Raw genomic sequence first — 14,652 nt, 5'->3', positions numbered from 1 at the left:
AGATATCATGCTTTCAAAACAGGTATGAATGACTTTTGTTTTGGAGCAGTGTTAAACCAGTTCCATTAAAAATATCATGAAGCATGCAGAAAGGAGATGTCTACAATATCGGAATGTGTACACTACAATATGTGAGAGCAAATATGTCGAAATAGCTATGAAGTCCTAAACATTATTTCCTATTAACTAGAGAGAAGTCACTTCATTTTTGACCCAACAGAGAAAATACAAATATATAGACAAGCCCTAATGACCCTTAAGAAATCCCTGTATTATAATCTACTATAAGCTTTCTAAGCAGCAGCAGATCAATTCTTGCTTCTCTATAGTCTATTTAGCATGATCAATAAATTTGGAAACATAATATAGATTCCAATTTGCTTCTAGAAATTTTCTACCCTCAATTAAACTGTCCCTTCTCCCAACAGTTTACTATTAAAGTGAGGGGATTCAAAAATAAGGCTTTAACAATGCTCTTTTAAGGCTGATTTGCCAAAAACAGAAGCAAAGGTTTACTGGTGATGCAATGATTGACAAACAATTTTTTTTTTTTTTATATTCACATGGAACTAAAATAACACTTTGAGGCTAGGGAATATTCATCCTTTCTTTTAACTCTAATGATGTCCTTATTGGGTTATGCATAAATTTAGTTAACCAGGTTGGGGCGGGGGTTCGTGTTCCTTAGACCCCAAGGCATGCATTGGCTAAAGTTTTCTAAGAAAATCAGGGAAGGCACACACATTATTGAAATAAAATAATTGAGCTGACCATACCTAAATTGCTTAAAGTGTTCTGACTTTTGGTCATGCATTTAATATAATACAAAGAAAATGTACATTATGACACTGTACTCTCTGTTCCTTTCATTCACCATGATTATAACACGCATCATCAGAAAGACATTTTCACATTGTGAGGGCGAGTTTTCAGTGGCTATCTATATTCTCTCACATATGACCAAGGATAATAATTTAGGAGTTGAGGGCTTGGTGTAAAGAGGCATAACTAATTAATATGGATTTAATATCTTTGCTCTTTCAATATATATACTTTGGTGCCATTTGACTTGGTAAATTTTATCCTTGCAAATGAGTGCTAGAATCCAACGGATCACCAAAATAATCACTCCCAGTGATAACCACTTTTCCCACGAATGAAGACTGACCTTGTCCACTGGCCTTGCTGAACGTGTTAGGAAATCACCAGACAAAGTGTTTCTTAAATGTTGTAAAAACAGTTATTCATCTGATTTTCCTTTCATTCTTCTTTTCTTAAATATCAAGGCCCTCCAATATGTATAAAATGTTTGCTTTTAACCTAACTAGAATTTAATTAGCAATTTTAAAATTCTGTTTTAGCATGTTTCTGTTCTATTTCTCCTTTAAAATGATCCTTCTCTCTAAGCAATACAGTCAGCCTTAAATTCTGTGGGAGAAAATATAAATAAGAGTCCTTTAGTTTAACAATACTGAAGTTAAGTGATTATAAATTTCTTTTTTAAAAGCAACAAAAGATTCATAAGGCACAAGGTTACATGTGGCTTTTCCTTGTAACCTAAAACTTTTTGAAGCATTGATTTCTGAATCTAGGATTCATTTTAGTTTTCATTTGTGTATCTATACCAACCTTGTTAAAAACTTTTAGGGCTTTTGGTATATTTATATTCCTTACATGTTAAGATTTTCTCTACCTTTAACTTGCTTAATTTAATATCAAAAATATTTAACTGAAACTCCAAGTATTTAATAAAAAATTCAATTAAAAGTCTATGAAATTTCTAAAATCGTCCACCAAGAGAAGCCATCACATTCAAAAAGGAAATCAAATGGCTTGTCTCTAAGACACAACATGGAGATTAATTTTTTACCTAAGGCCTCCATTCTGAAAATAACATTCTGATTTACATTTGTACTCAAGAAACAAGTTTAAAAAACAAAATAACCTCCCTGTTTCTGTATATATTTGTTCACATTCCCAGAACTGACTCAGGGTGTCCTGGATTCTGGTCTTTCTAATGAAGACATTGACTTGGAATCTGTGGTCCAGGGAAACCCATCTTAGGAGGAAATAGACTCTACCCTGAGCAATTTAGGAAATCACTATGCCAACACGAAAACATTTTCAAAGGGAAAAATAAGTAACAGGCCTGGAAGGAAAATTTTTCCTGAGCAACTGTGATCTCCTCACAAAAGGAAAATTTGCTTTTCAAGGAGAAATAACAACATACATATGATTGTGCAGGAAGAATGTGAACCTTGATGTTTTGTTCCATCATGCATTCATAATGTGAATCTAAATGCACATCTATTGTAGAAGTTAGTTTTCTTGGAGTTTAGAAGATTAGCTCCCAAACTTTAAATATAGTCTAAAGATGGATGAAGCAGATAAATTTGGCTGTCATTGAGAAAACAAATAGCAGGATTGTTCCATATACCCCAGGTTATATGTAGTGCACATGTGTGTGCACTACACTTAATGTATGTGGAAAGATGAATCTGTCCTGCTCATCTAAGGAAACCTTAATTTGAGCAGACTTCATTTTCTTTAGAGTCTGGTTAATAGCATATATAATAAAGTGCCATGCACTACATAAACAATAAGCCTTTGCAAGTCTAAAATGAGTCACACTTTACAGCTGGCTCACGTATATGGCAGGCAACAATTCAGGTATGTTGCCTTGGGGACAACTCAGAACAAGCATTCCAGCATGGGAGGAAAAAAGGAATCTCATATTCTCCTTTTGAAGAATCCAGATCTATACTCCAGAGACAGCACAGCTTGTATTCCAGTATTTTCCACTTATACTGAAATTCTAAGCTACAGGAAAATAACATGCAGATGTACTGTTTGTGATTTGAGGAGGTTTTTTTTTAATGCCAGAGTCTATGGTCAGTATAATGATCATATTTAAAAAGTATAAGCATTATATTTTACACAAACTATCACTTATTCATAACAAACAATTAAAAATAAGGCACGGGGCAATAAATACCAGCACCTCCAAAGTGCTCACTCCTTAATTCGAAATCAAAACAGTAAGTACTTGCATCTTTGATACTCTTCAACTAACACTCGCCCTCTAAGCAGCACCCAAAGCTGTCCTCATAGCACATGCGCAAGTGTTCAGATACAGATGGTGACCGAGGGCAGCTGGAGACCCTGAAGAGCCTTCTGCATCATCCTAGGGAAACCCTTAATGAGCCGTAATTTTAAATTTTTGAATTTTCTCATTGTATTTAGTGACTTGAAAATCAGTAAACTGTATTAAACTGAATATTTTTTGGATCCAGAAGAACTTAACCAAATAGGACACAACAAATGGATGGCTTCTGGTAAGGAGAAGTGGGTCTCTTTTGTGTGTGTGTGTGTGTGAGGGGGGTGAATTTTACAAATGTTCTTAACTTATCGGTGAATCCACTAGTGAAAGAGATAAATCCTAAATGCTTCTTGAGTGGTCTGAGAGTTAGCACCTCCCCCAAAATGTCAGCAGCTGGCTCCCTGGTCTTCACCATGCACAGGCTCCCTGTTAGCACACTCACAATTAGTCCAGGGTACTTTTTAAAGTTTTGTTTTGTTTTGCTTACAAATAAGAAATGCAGTACAAGAAATTTCAGACAGAGACTCAGTGAAATGCAAGTGACCAGGATTCGACACACGTACTATTCAATAATTGAAGTATATTTTATGGTATAAGAACTAAAAATATTGGTTTTTATATTTTTTCCAAATGTCTTTTCAAAGAGTGGTAGAATTAGTTATAAATATTAGCCATGACTTTGTGGAAGAAATCTTTAATCAATTTCAAAAGTTACCTGCTGTATTTAAAAATCATACTATAAGTTGGCTGAGTTCACCTCTTTACTCCTTCACAAATGCCTGTCTTGTGCTTTTCTGGTAATACTTTATTAAATATTATTACTTGGGTTATAAGCAGTTATATCAAGATATAAATTTATAAAGTGACACATTTTCAATACCAACCATGTATGTCAACTTATTCCATAATAGCACATTCCATCAAATTAAACTGCAAAAGATTTCCCACATTTGTTTTACATTCTATATGTATGGCTTATGAACAGAAATTTTGATGAATTCCAGCTGGTTTGAATATGCCAGCCAACTCTTATATAACAGATTCTTTTCAATTCTTATTGTATTCAATGAGGCCCATTTTAAGTGGGCCACCTGGTAGGATGAAGCACTAATATATCTCCATAGAAAAAATAAGAAAACAAATTGCCCAACTAAACGTAAGACCATCTTCTCAAACTACATTACTATTATATTTCTAATATAAGTGAGAAATAGTTCTAATCTTTTGGAAAAGTTGAATTAAAATTTAAACAAACTAGCAACCCTATGAACTATTAAATTGCTCATTGATCTATTATAACAACATTAAAATGATTTCCACCATTCCTGTGTGTTGCCTGGTTTCACAAAGCTATCACGCACATTTCGGCCACCCCCTACATTCCCCACACTCTTCTGCTTCCATCCAGCTGGAAGACATCAAGGGCACAGAAGCCAAGTGAAATGTTGCCCCACCCTCCTCCATCCATTTTAAGGCACCTTCAAAGCCAGAACACTGATCTAGTTCAGTTTTGTCAACAAAGCCAGCCATACTGCTATTTAAGACTCCAGTCTGGGGTTTTTGTAACTGCACATTAACATAAGAGGTTTGATTTTTAGTCAAAAACTTCAGCTGCACTGAATTTCATCCGATTGCTGTACCCTTTCTGCAGAAGAGTCCTCATTATTAAATCTTCAAAATCTTTTAGTGTGGGAGCTCTTTCCTTATAATGTCAACCTCTCTGAACTAGCCAATAACCAACCCTGAAGGATAGAATGCTTCCCTTCCCAAAAGTCAAAACAGAACAGCCATTATGGTAGTGCAAATGCACATTTTCCCCCAAATTTGCACACCCCATATAATTCATGCACTGTAACAGATGACAGTCATTCCAGCATGCACAGGAACACTCTTGTCAAGACATGCAAGAGTGGAGCAGGGGCTGGGGGGACAGAAGAGCTGCAAGAGGACAAATAACTTACTTTGTTGTTCCCCTGTGCATGTAGCCGCAAGGAAAAGAAAGAGAAATACGTTAAACAGAAATTTATTTTAAAATTATGAGGGTTTTTTTCTTCTACTTTGGATATTAAAAAAAAATAAAATAAAATAATGAGGTTTTTCTTGCTAGAGCGAAATCAAAACAAATGATTTAACTATTCACTGACATCTCATACATACAAATACAGCATCCAGAGCTCATGGACAAGTCAGAGAATCCACATAGGTTACATGAAATCATACATTTATAACAGCAGAAACTTATGACAGTTCCCCCCTTTCTTTCTATTTGGAATACTTGGGGTATGGGAACGTGGCCAGAAAGAATTGGTTTGAATCAGTAAGAAGTGAGCTGTTAGCATGGAAGGCAGAGCATTTTGTGTGCCGGCTCGCCCTTTCCTGACAGCTCCTCCTCCAACATGCCAAGCAGTGGAAAATTTCATCAGCCAGTGCATTTTTAAACAAACACTGCATCCTTGGTTTCAAAGAAGGTAGAAAAAAAAAAAAAAAAAGAAGGAAAAGAGAGCAGAGGAAAGGAGTGGGTGGTTCTGGGGAGACAGGGTAAGCAGACCAAGTTACGACCTCCATCTGGACCATTCCTTTATTTTGTAAATTATGAGTTTTGCCTTAGGTTGGCATGGGAAGCAAGGAGTGTATAGTGGGGATGCTGCCAAAACAAACACGAGTCTACACTCAAGAAATGAGTCTGGAAAGGTTAGTCACAAAAATGTAGTCATTTCTAAAAGCGACACTCTGGGTAAAGACACAGAACCGCCAGCAGCAGGCGGCAGGGCAAATGGCTCTCCTGTTTCAACCCTGAGCTGCAAGAGTATGATTTATATCAAACAATTTAACTCACATATGGCCTAAAAAAATAAGATGGTGATTCATTACTCCCGGGGCAGCCCGAGTCCTCACAAGGTCAGATCCTGTGGGGGAGACGTGATGGGATATGGGCCGGGAACAGATCTGAACTCTTCTCACAAAAGGGGCCCAGAAGGAATTTCTCGCTGAGACACAGGCTGGAAGAGAGCTGTGAGTAAAGTGTGTGCATCTGTGGAGAACTAGAACAGGGCGGAGTCACAGGTCTGGCTGCAGATCTGGCATTTGGTTTTAAGTTGAGGGTGTGGGGGGGGAAATAATGTATACAGATATTTTCTGGAGAGCGGAAAGGTAATGATCCCAAGAGAGTGTGTTTTCTGGAAAACAATGCCAATTCATGACTCTATGGAAATGCCTAATCCAGGGACCATCATATTTAATAAAGAAAACATAAATTTAAAGACACTGATAAAATAGTGAAGAGAAGTTTCTTGGCATTGTGAGTTGCCATGATATAACCGTTAACACACTGGCTTATCTGAGACATAAATAATGGCATAAGAATGAATGAAGGGAAAAAAAGAGTCCTTTTCAAAAATGATGCCAACTGTTCAATAAGGCAATAAAGATTCCCACTGGGAATTTTACCAGGAATAAAAGTCCTATTTTAGAGAATAATAGGACCCTGGTTCTCCAAAGTAGTGCAATATTGCTGAAAATACCTCAAACAGATGGAGTTTATTGCATTCCACAGCAGTGCAGCTTTTGATCTACCAAATAAGTTTCAGGAGTTCAACCAAGTATTTTTGCACATTAGGGAATGACTGGCTTCCCCATTCGATGGCAGATGGTTCTGTTTGTAGTGGCAACAATGATGTCACAGGGTAGGAGGCCTTAATCCTTAAATACAAGAAACACACAAGCGGAGGACGTGGTGTGGCTTGGCCATTTCTTGTTTCATTCAATCATTTCCCAACTGTCTATTCTGAGAGAGGCATAACAGTCATGAATGGTGAAATGTAAATGCTTTATAATTCCCTTCACCACTCTGTGTGGCAGCAATTTATGTTTTGATCCCTGAAAGCACTTCATTGAAGAAAAACTAAGACTCTTCAGAATTGGCCATGTAGCTCTTCTAAGTTCTCCTGAAAATGCTAAGAACAAAGTTATGTGTTGGGGGCTAACTACTGGGCATTTTAAGTCTTGTATTATTAGACTGCTGAAAAAATGCATATGAGGGGTCATCAGCACTTTAATAAATATGTATGCAGGTCTGTGGCCATTCCTCTTCTTCTCCTACAATAACGCAGAGACTTTTTCTCCTGTTATTTGACACAGAGAAAAATTCACTTTCAGAGTTTGTCCAAGTGGAATTTCTGAAGTTTCAAAAGGACTTCACTGTAAAGTGGTTTCAATCTGCAAAGCAGACCTAAAAGCATCAGTTATGACTGGGACAGTCCTGAGTTCAGAAGGAATAGTGAAGTTCCAGGGTGATTCACTTCTTGCCATCATTTTTAATCTCTTAAGAAAAACACACGATAGGATAGGGGAAGACCACTTATATATACAGCTAATAAAACCTCTTTAAAAACTCTGAGGTGTCAGACAGTAAATATGCAAAACTGGATTTGCACCAAATTTGTTTCCAGGACATTGTTTCAGACTTCCTACCAGTAGGCGGGCATCTGAGAGCAGGCTTGTGAATTCTCAGCTCCTGACAGCCTCTCTGCTCACTCCTGACTGACTGATGGAGGCTGGCCTATCCCCGCAGAGTCCATCAGATTTCCCTTTAAACAACTCGGCTTGCTTAGCCAATAGATGGGAAATTCTCCTTCACACACCCAAATCCCATTGACAGTTTCCTAAGAGAAGGGAAGTAATACTTAATTGGGAATTACAGCTTCATGGACACAATGATTTTAAATAATAAAAATATCATTGTCCAACTCCCACTTATGATTAAGAACATGCAGTGTTTGGTTTTCTGTTCCTGCGTTAGTTTGCTGAGAATGAAGGTTTCCAGCTTCCTCCATGTCCCCGCAAATGACATGAATGCCTCCTTTTTTATGGCTGCATAGTATTCCGTGGTGTATATGTGCCACATTTTCTTTATCCAGTCTATCATTGATGGGCATTTGGGTTGGTCCCAAGTCTTTGCTCTTGTGAACAGTGCTGCAATAAACATATGTGTGCATGTGTCTTTATAGTAGAATTATTTATAATCCTTTGGGTATATGCCTAGTAATGGGATTGCTTGGTCAAACAGTATTTCCTTTTCTAGATCCCTGTGGAGTCACCACACTACATTCCACAATGGCTGAACTAATTTACACTCCCACCAACAGTGTAAACAGGGAGGGGAATGTCACACACTGGGGCCTGTCAGGGGTGGGGGGCTAGGGGAGGAATAGCATTAGGAGAAATACCTAATGTAGATGACTGGTTGATGGGTGCAGCAAACCACCATGGCACACGTATACCTATGTAACAAACCTGCACGTTCTGCACATGTATCCCAGAACTTAAAGTATAATAAAAATAAATAAATAAATAAATGCTATGAGACATTGAACACATTCACCCAGTTGAAGGCACTGAACTAGTTGTGATGCAGAAGAACCTTCATTTAATCCTATAAAGTCACTCTGAGGAAGGCATTATTCTGAGTTTAGAGAAGAATCAACAATTGGAAGGTTAAGTAAGTTGCCTGAGCCACATGGCTAGTAAATGGCAGGCTCAGGATTCAACTGTGACTGGATTTGACTTGAAGTCTACCTCATTCCATGGCACACATTATGTTTCAAGGAATTTAAATTTGGAATTCTTTCATGTTTTATATAATTTAAATATTGTAAGCCAACAAAACTGTGCCAGAAAAGTCAGTTGTTTGTTATATCATGTTCTTTAGATATTTAATCAAATTCACCTTTATTTATAATCACATATGTAGGAAAAATTTACGTACATGTGTCAATAAAATAATCTTTTAAAAGTTGTCTAATCGTGGCCTCTTACTACTGATACACACGCACACACAATACAGATTGATTGTATTTCAGTCTCATCAGTGAAAATAACTATTAATTAATTACATTAGAGACATCTTTACTTTGCAACTGGATAAAGTCCTACATATTTAATGATATCAAATTTTACCATGGTTGTAATTTCAATTTAGTGACCATAGAAAATAGAAATGGAAAAAATAAAATTCTGCTAAATCCAAATTCAGATTAAATATAGTTTTAAAATATTGTGGCTGCTCAGAAATAGGTGACTGGTAGAATGCTAAATCTGTGGCTCAAAGGAAGTTATGTGTAAATTCACAGAGTAAGTCAGTAGCCTGAATCCAGGACTCCTCCTTTCCATTTTAGAGCCATAGATGCCACTGCTCAGACAAAAATGCTACATTTTGCTTTGGATCCAGAAAGGTGAAAGAGAATAAAGGTAATTAGAAAATCCATATGGAAAAATAGTAGGGCTGTTGTATTTTATACACATATCCACTGTAGTTCTTATCATATTGTAGAGCATTTATTTGTGTCTTTCTCTTTCACTAGGCTTAGAATTCCTATTAAGTAGGAATTTCATCTTTTTAATCTTTGAATCTCTAGAGTCCACTTTAATAGTGATGGATGAAGGGAAAGAAAGAAGGGAGGAAAGGGGATGGAAGGGAAAGAAAGAATAAAATTTTAGAAAACCCCAAGATAAATAACTTAAGAGACAAAAGAAATAGGGGAGCAGAAGATTTTGGTATGAGTGACATAAAACCATTCCATCACTTGGACGTGATGGAAAAAAATATATAGCGAGAATGTATTTTTAAAAGTGCGCATATGTAACCTTACTAGAAAATAAAATCTGTCTAACACAGCATTTCATTCAAATTTGGGTTATGGCTGTTTATCTAATGATGTCAAACTTACACAATTTTTAAAAATGATCTATATAGAGATTTCTTTCCAGTCAAAATAGAAGTATCTTGTGCAGAAAGCAGAACTTTGTAAGTTTAGACTCATGTCCATGCATGACACATAAATGTTTCATTATTAGGGTAGCAATTGACTGATTTGTAGACTCAATGGTTTATTGATATGAAAGCAAAATCACACTACTTAGGCATTCTAAAAATTTACATAGATGGAGGCATCTGTTATTAGGTTATTCGGACTTCATCAAGTCTTTCTAAATTAGGAATAACTACCTAAAAATAATTTCCTTCCCCCAAATACAAGTGAATGTTCACAAAATAGAAACTTTAGATAAGCATTCTAGTTAATTTCATCAGTTAGCTGCCATTTAAATATCTGAAAGTCAAGCAATTATGTAATATGACCTGCAGGACTACATGGTGAATAAGAAATGCAAATATTGTTTATGATAAAAACTGAGAAAAGGCAACATCATCGCACACTGCTTAATTTAATATCCTGTGTTGCCTTTGGTGTGTACTAAAAATTCCTTTGTCTTGATCTTCTAAGCAATTGTACCAAATATGCGTTGATAAACAAATAAAAATGATATAAAAAGCATCAAAACATTGTGTTGTGAGATTTGTTTAAAATTGAGTATTCTAATTAAAAATAGAAAATATTTCTTTGTCTTTTTGATGTAGAGCTATGGATACATAAAAATCCAGCCAGTTTACTGGGAGATGGATAACTTTGATTTTCGAGGACAGTTCTTCCCTCATAAGAGATTCATTTTAAGTTTTTGATTTTGTTTCTGAGACAGGGTATCACTCTTTCACACAGGCTGGAGTGTGGTGGCATGAACACTGTAGCCGGGGCCTCCCAGGCTCAAGCAATCCTCCTGGCCTCCCTTGTAGCTGGGATCACAGGTGCCTGGCTAAGCATTATTTTTGTTTAAATGGCAAACTTGTCTAGTGCATTTAAAATAGGTTTAATTTACAAAATCATAACTTAACAAAACATTTTCACAAACATTATAGTTGCATGTTAAGGCAGACACACACACACACACACACACACACACACACACATTGATAAACAAGCATACAAGCATATTTGGAAGATAGAAAATAACAAAGTATTTATAATCTCACTGGGCTATATGATAATATTCACAGTATTTCAACCTTCCCCTAGCTGTTAAAGAAAGTAGTTTTGATGAAAATGTTCATAATAAGAATCATAATAATTATAATTATAAACGAAAATATAGTGCTTACTTGTACCTGCCCTGTTCAATGCTTTCCCTGCATTATCTCATTTAATCCTATCAACCGCCCTATAAAAGACTACTGTTATCTTCATCTCAGAAATGAGAATCTTGAAATGTGAAAAGGCTAGGTAACCTGCCCAAGACCTCACAGCTTGGAAGTAAGCACCTGGAATGTAAATATAAGTGGTGTGATACAACAGCCCATGCTTGAACTCACATGCTTTACTACCCCTCATTATTCTCAACCATAATGAGCTTTTAAATACATAAATCTTATCTTGTCACTAAGTGACTTGAAACCTAGTAGTGGCTTCCATCTCACTCAGAATAAAATTCAAAAGGCTTGCCCCATCCTTCAAGGCCTACATCACCTGGTCCCTGACCCCTTTCTTTGTTAACCAACTACCACCTTTGTCTTCCCTCACAGTGTTCCAGACACACTGGCCTTGCTGCTCCTCTAAGACACTGAGCTTGGTTTTGCACTTGCTATCTTCTGCCAAGAGTACTCTTCTTCAGACTTCCAGATCCTTCACTCCCTCCCTTCTTTGAAGAGCCTGCTCTAATGTCAACTCTTCAAAGAGGCCTCCCCTCATCATCTTGACAAAAATAAAGCTCGCCTACCCCTTACTCTCACTGTCTGTCCCTTTAACTTACTTAACATTTTATAGAACTTATCACTATTTTAATGGTGCACAATTATCGTTATTCACTCCCTTGTTTAATGTCTGCTCCAGCGGGGGCAGGACCTTATTGCTATTGTTCAGCTCTGTATCACCAGGGCCTTGAATGGCAGCTGGCAAAAAGCATATGCTCCAAAGGTTTGTGTGGAATGAATTAATAAAAAATTAGGTATATGTGCATTTTTAATATAGAACATTTGTGAAATTAAACGCACTACCATCAATGGACAGGGAAGAGTAATAAGTAACAGAGTTAAAAACAAAAGTAAAAGTGGTACTCTGATGTTTAATGGCTTCTCACATGTAGTCTTTAGAGTGGTACATATCTATGCAAATATCTACGCATATAACAGGAGAACAACTCGACAACAATTATGAAAATCATATATGAATGGTTCTGTACTCCTGGCTATTGACAGGAAAGCATCTAGTTTAATTTCCATTTGGAGGGCACAAAGCATATTGTGGGAGGTTCATTGTTTTAGGTGCCAGACAGGTATAGGATGACAAGTATAGCATGGAACGGCATAAAGAGGTCTATGAGTGAGTTAAAATAACAGCAGAGAGGACGACATTTTGGTGCAAGTCCTCAATCCTGTATTCCTGAAACTCTGTTACATTTTAGTATAACCCCAGAGATGTGGTCAGCCCTGCAACGCCCCTAGAAATACTTTAATTGTCCTATGTTTCACCCATATCTCAGACTTTCTCTTGAAAAGACTCTCTCCCAATTTTGAACCTAAAAAGGACCCAGCTCATGCATGATCATTCCTATAAACTGATCGAGAGCCAAGTAGGCACCTCAGGAGTTAAGCTGAACTAAATCCCCAAGACTTAGTCTCAGTACTTGAGTTCTGGGGAGAAACCTGGATAATCTAGATATTCAGGAGGAAGCAGCAAGTGGAGAGGTCCACTCAGTGGCAGAGTCTGTTTAATGGTGGGTGCACATATGTTGGGTGGGACTTCTGTTTAAATTTAGACTAGTCTGTGTAATATTACATTTTCCAAAGAACACAAAGAAAAGGTCTGTTTATTAACTTGAATGAGAGAAGTGTCTTAAAGACACGTGAAGCATATTAATAAAGATAAGTGGAAATAGCAATATATTTCTTTTTGTTCTTTCACACTCATGAGGACATTAAACAGAGTTTGCACACAGATATACTTATGGATACAGGGAATATAGACATAATGAAAGGGGATAGATTTTTATTAAAATGAGTATATTTTAAGCAAGTCAAAATGTTGGTGTTATGATTGATGATATACTGATTGTATTAATACCATGATAAGTATGAAATAGCATATAGAGAAAAATGAAATTTTGAAATAAAACAAAAAACTTTGTCTTGGGCTGAGATTGCATATATGTTTTATGGCTAAGTAGGACATTTTCTTTAACAAATATACTGACTAACTTCTTCAAATAGAAATCTAATAGAGAAAAAGCATTGTTAAAAAATATAAAAAGAGTAAACGAAGTATCAGTTAAAAGTGTGACAAATTAATTAAGTCAGTAAGAAAACTAGTTTCTCCAGCCTATGGTATGTAGGATTAATATTTTCTCAAGCATAGCTAATAATAATTTTAAAATAAGAGATATATCCAACTTACTACAGACTTGTCAGGATAGACCCCAGCTCTTAGTAGAGATGCCTTCCAGCTGTCGACATCCTCCTGGGAATCACATGCCAGCTCAAGGAAGCGATAGTCTTTGTATACATTCCTGGAGTTAAAAAAAAAATCATGCTTTTAGTTTGAACCAAATTCAAAGTCATTTTATGTTGCTGTAGATGATGATGATATAAGTGACAATCCAAATGGACAGTTTCTGACAGTCACTGGAGGAAAACAAAAACAACTCATACTTTAAAATAATTAGTGAATTTCTACATGTATTTACAATATAATTTTTTTTAAATCACATTACAAAGCTCAGAGTTATCCGTACTGCTACAAAATTAAAAAGTAAATACAAATGTATTCAATATTATACACTGGGTGTGAACTGATTGGAACTTGTGCTGTGGGGAGGGAATCGCTATTGCTCAGCAGCTAGATCAATTCTCTGAAGATATTTTTACGAGTCTAAATGACTAAACAGCTCATAAAACTTTAAGATGCACGGCAATAATCTTACAAACCTAAAAGACACTGCCAGATGCAAAACAGAAATGCTCATTAAATTGTGAAAAGGAAAGACTGATAACCGGTGTTTAATAGGGTGAGATGCCAGTGAAGTACATATTTATGATTGGGATAGTATTTTCCTTTTATATTTCTTTTCCTGATAATACACAATGTGCAATACATGCCCATTTTTAAATATTTGGAAAGTAGAGAAAAGATTTAAAATGGTAACAATCATCCAGTTTCCACAGCCTAGAGATAACCTTCTTTTCTTTTTTTTATTTAAGATTTTTATTATTATTATTATACTTTAAGTTCTAGGGTACATGTGCACAGCATGCAGGTTTGTTACCTAGGTATACATGTGCCATGTTGGTTTGCTGCACCCATTAACTCATCATTTACATTAGGTATTTCTCCTCATGCTATCCCTCCCCCAGCCCCCACCCTATGACAGGCCCTGGTGTGTGATGTTCCCCACCCTGTGTCCAAGTATTCCATTGTTCAGTTCCCACCTATGAGTGAGAACATGCGGTGTTTGGTTTTCTGTCCTTGTGATAATTTGCTCAGAATGATGGTTTCCAGCTTCATGCATGTCCTTGCAAACGACATGAACTCATCCTTTTTTATGGCTGCATAGTATTCCATGGTGTAAATGTGACACATTTTCTTAATCCAGTCTACCATTGATGGATATTGGGGTCAGATCTAAGTCTTTGCTATTGTGAACAGTGCTGCAATAAACGTACATGTGCATGT

The 14,652-nt window shown here is 36.5% G+C and overlaps 1 protein-coding gene across 10 annotated transcripts in view; it reads right to left on the bottom strand.

Annotated features, from left to right (window-relative positions):
* The window catches only part of DNM3 (dynamin 3), a 607,865-nt gene that overhangs the window by 95,515 nt on the left and 497,698 nt on the right, over positions 1 to 14,652 (bottom strand). For 9 of the 10 annotated variants that reach the window (XM_063627329.1, XM_063627332.1, XM_063627326.1 and 6 more), the window contains one exon: positions 13,378 to 13,489. In XM_063627329.1, coding sequence (XP_063483399.1) covers positions 13,378 to 13,489 — 112 coding nt within the window. Of the gene's footprint in view, positions 1 to 5,061; positions 5,074 to 13,377; positions 13,490 to 14,652 lie in introns of all 10 variants that reach the window. The other variant, XM_063627327.1, reaches the window with a different exon arrangement.

Source organism: Symphalangus syndactylus, chromosome 12 (assembly GCF_028878055.3).
Source record: "Symphalangus syndactylus isolate Jambi chromosome 12, NHGRI_mSymSyn1-v2.1_pri, whole genome shotgun sequence".
NCBI classification, from domain to species: domain Eukaryota; kingdom Metazoa; phylum Chordata; class Mammalia; order Primates; family Hylobatidae; genus Symphalangus; species Symphalangus syndactylus.
The sequence above is the reverse complement of the archived record's forward strand: the minus strand, read 5'-3'. Positions and strand labels throughout refer to the sequence as shown.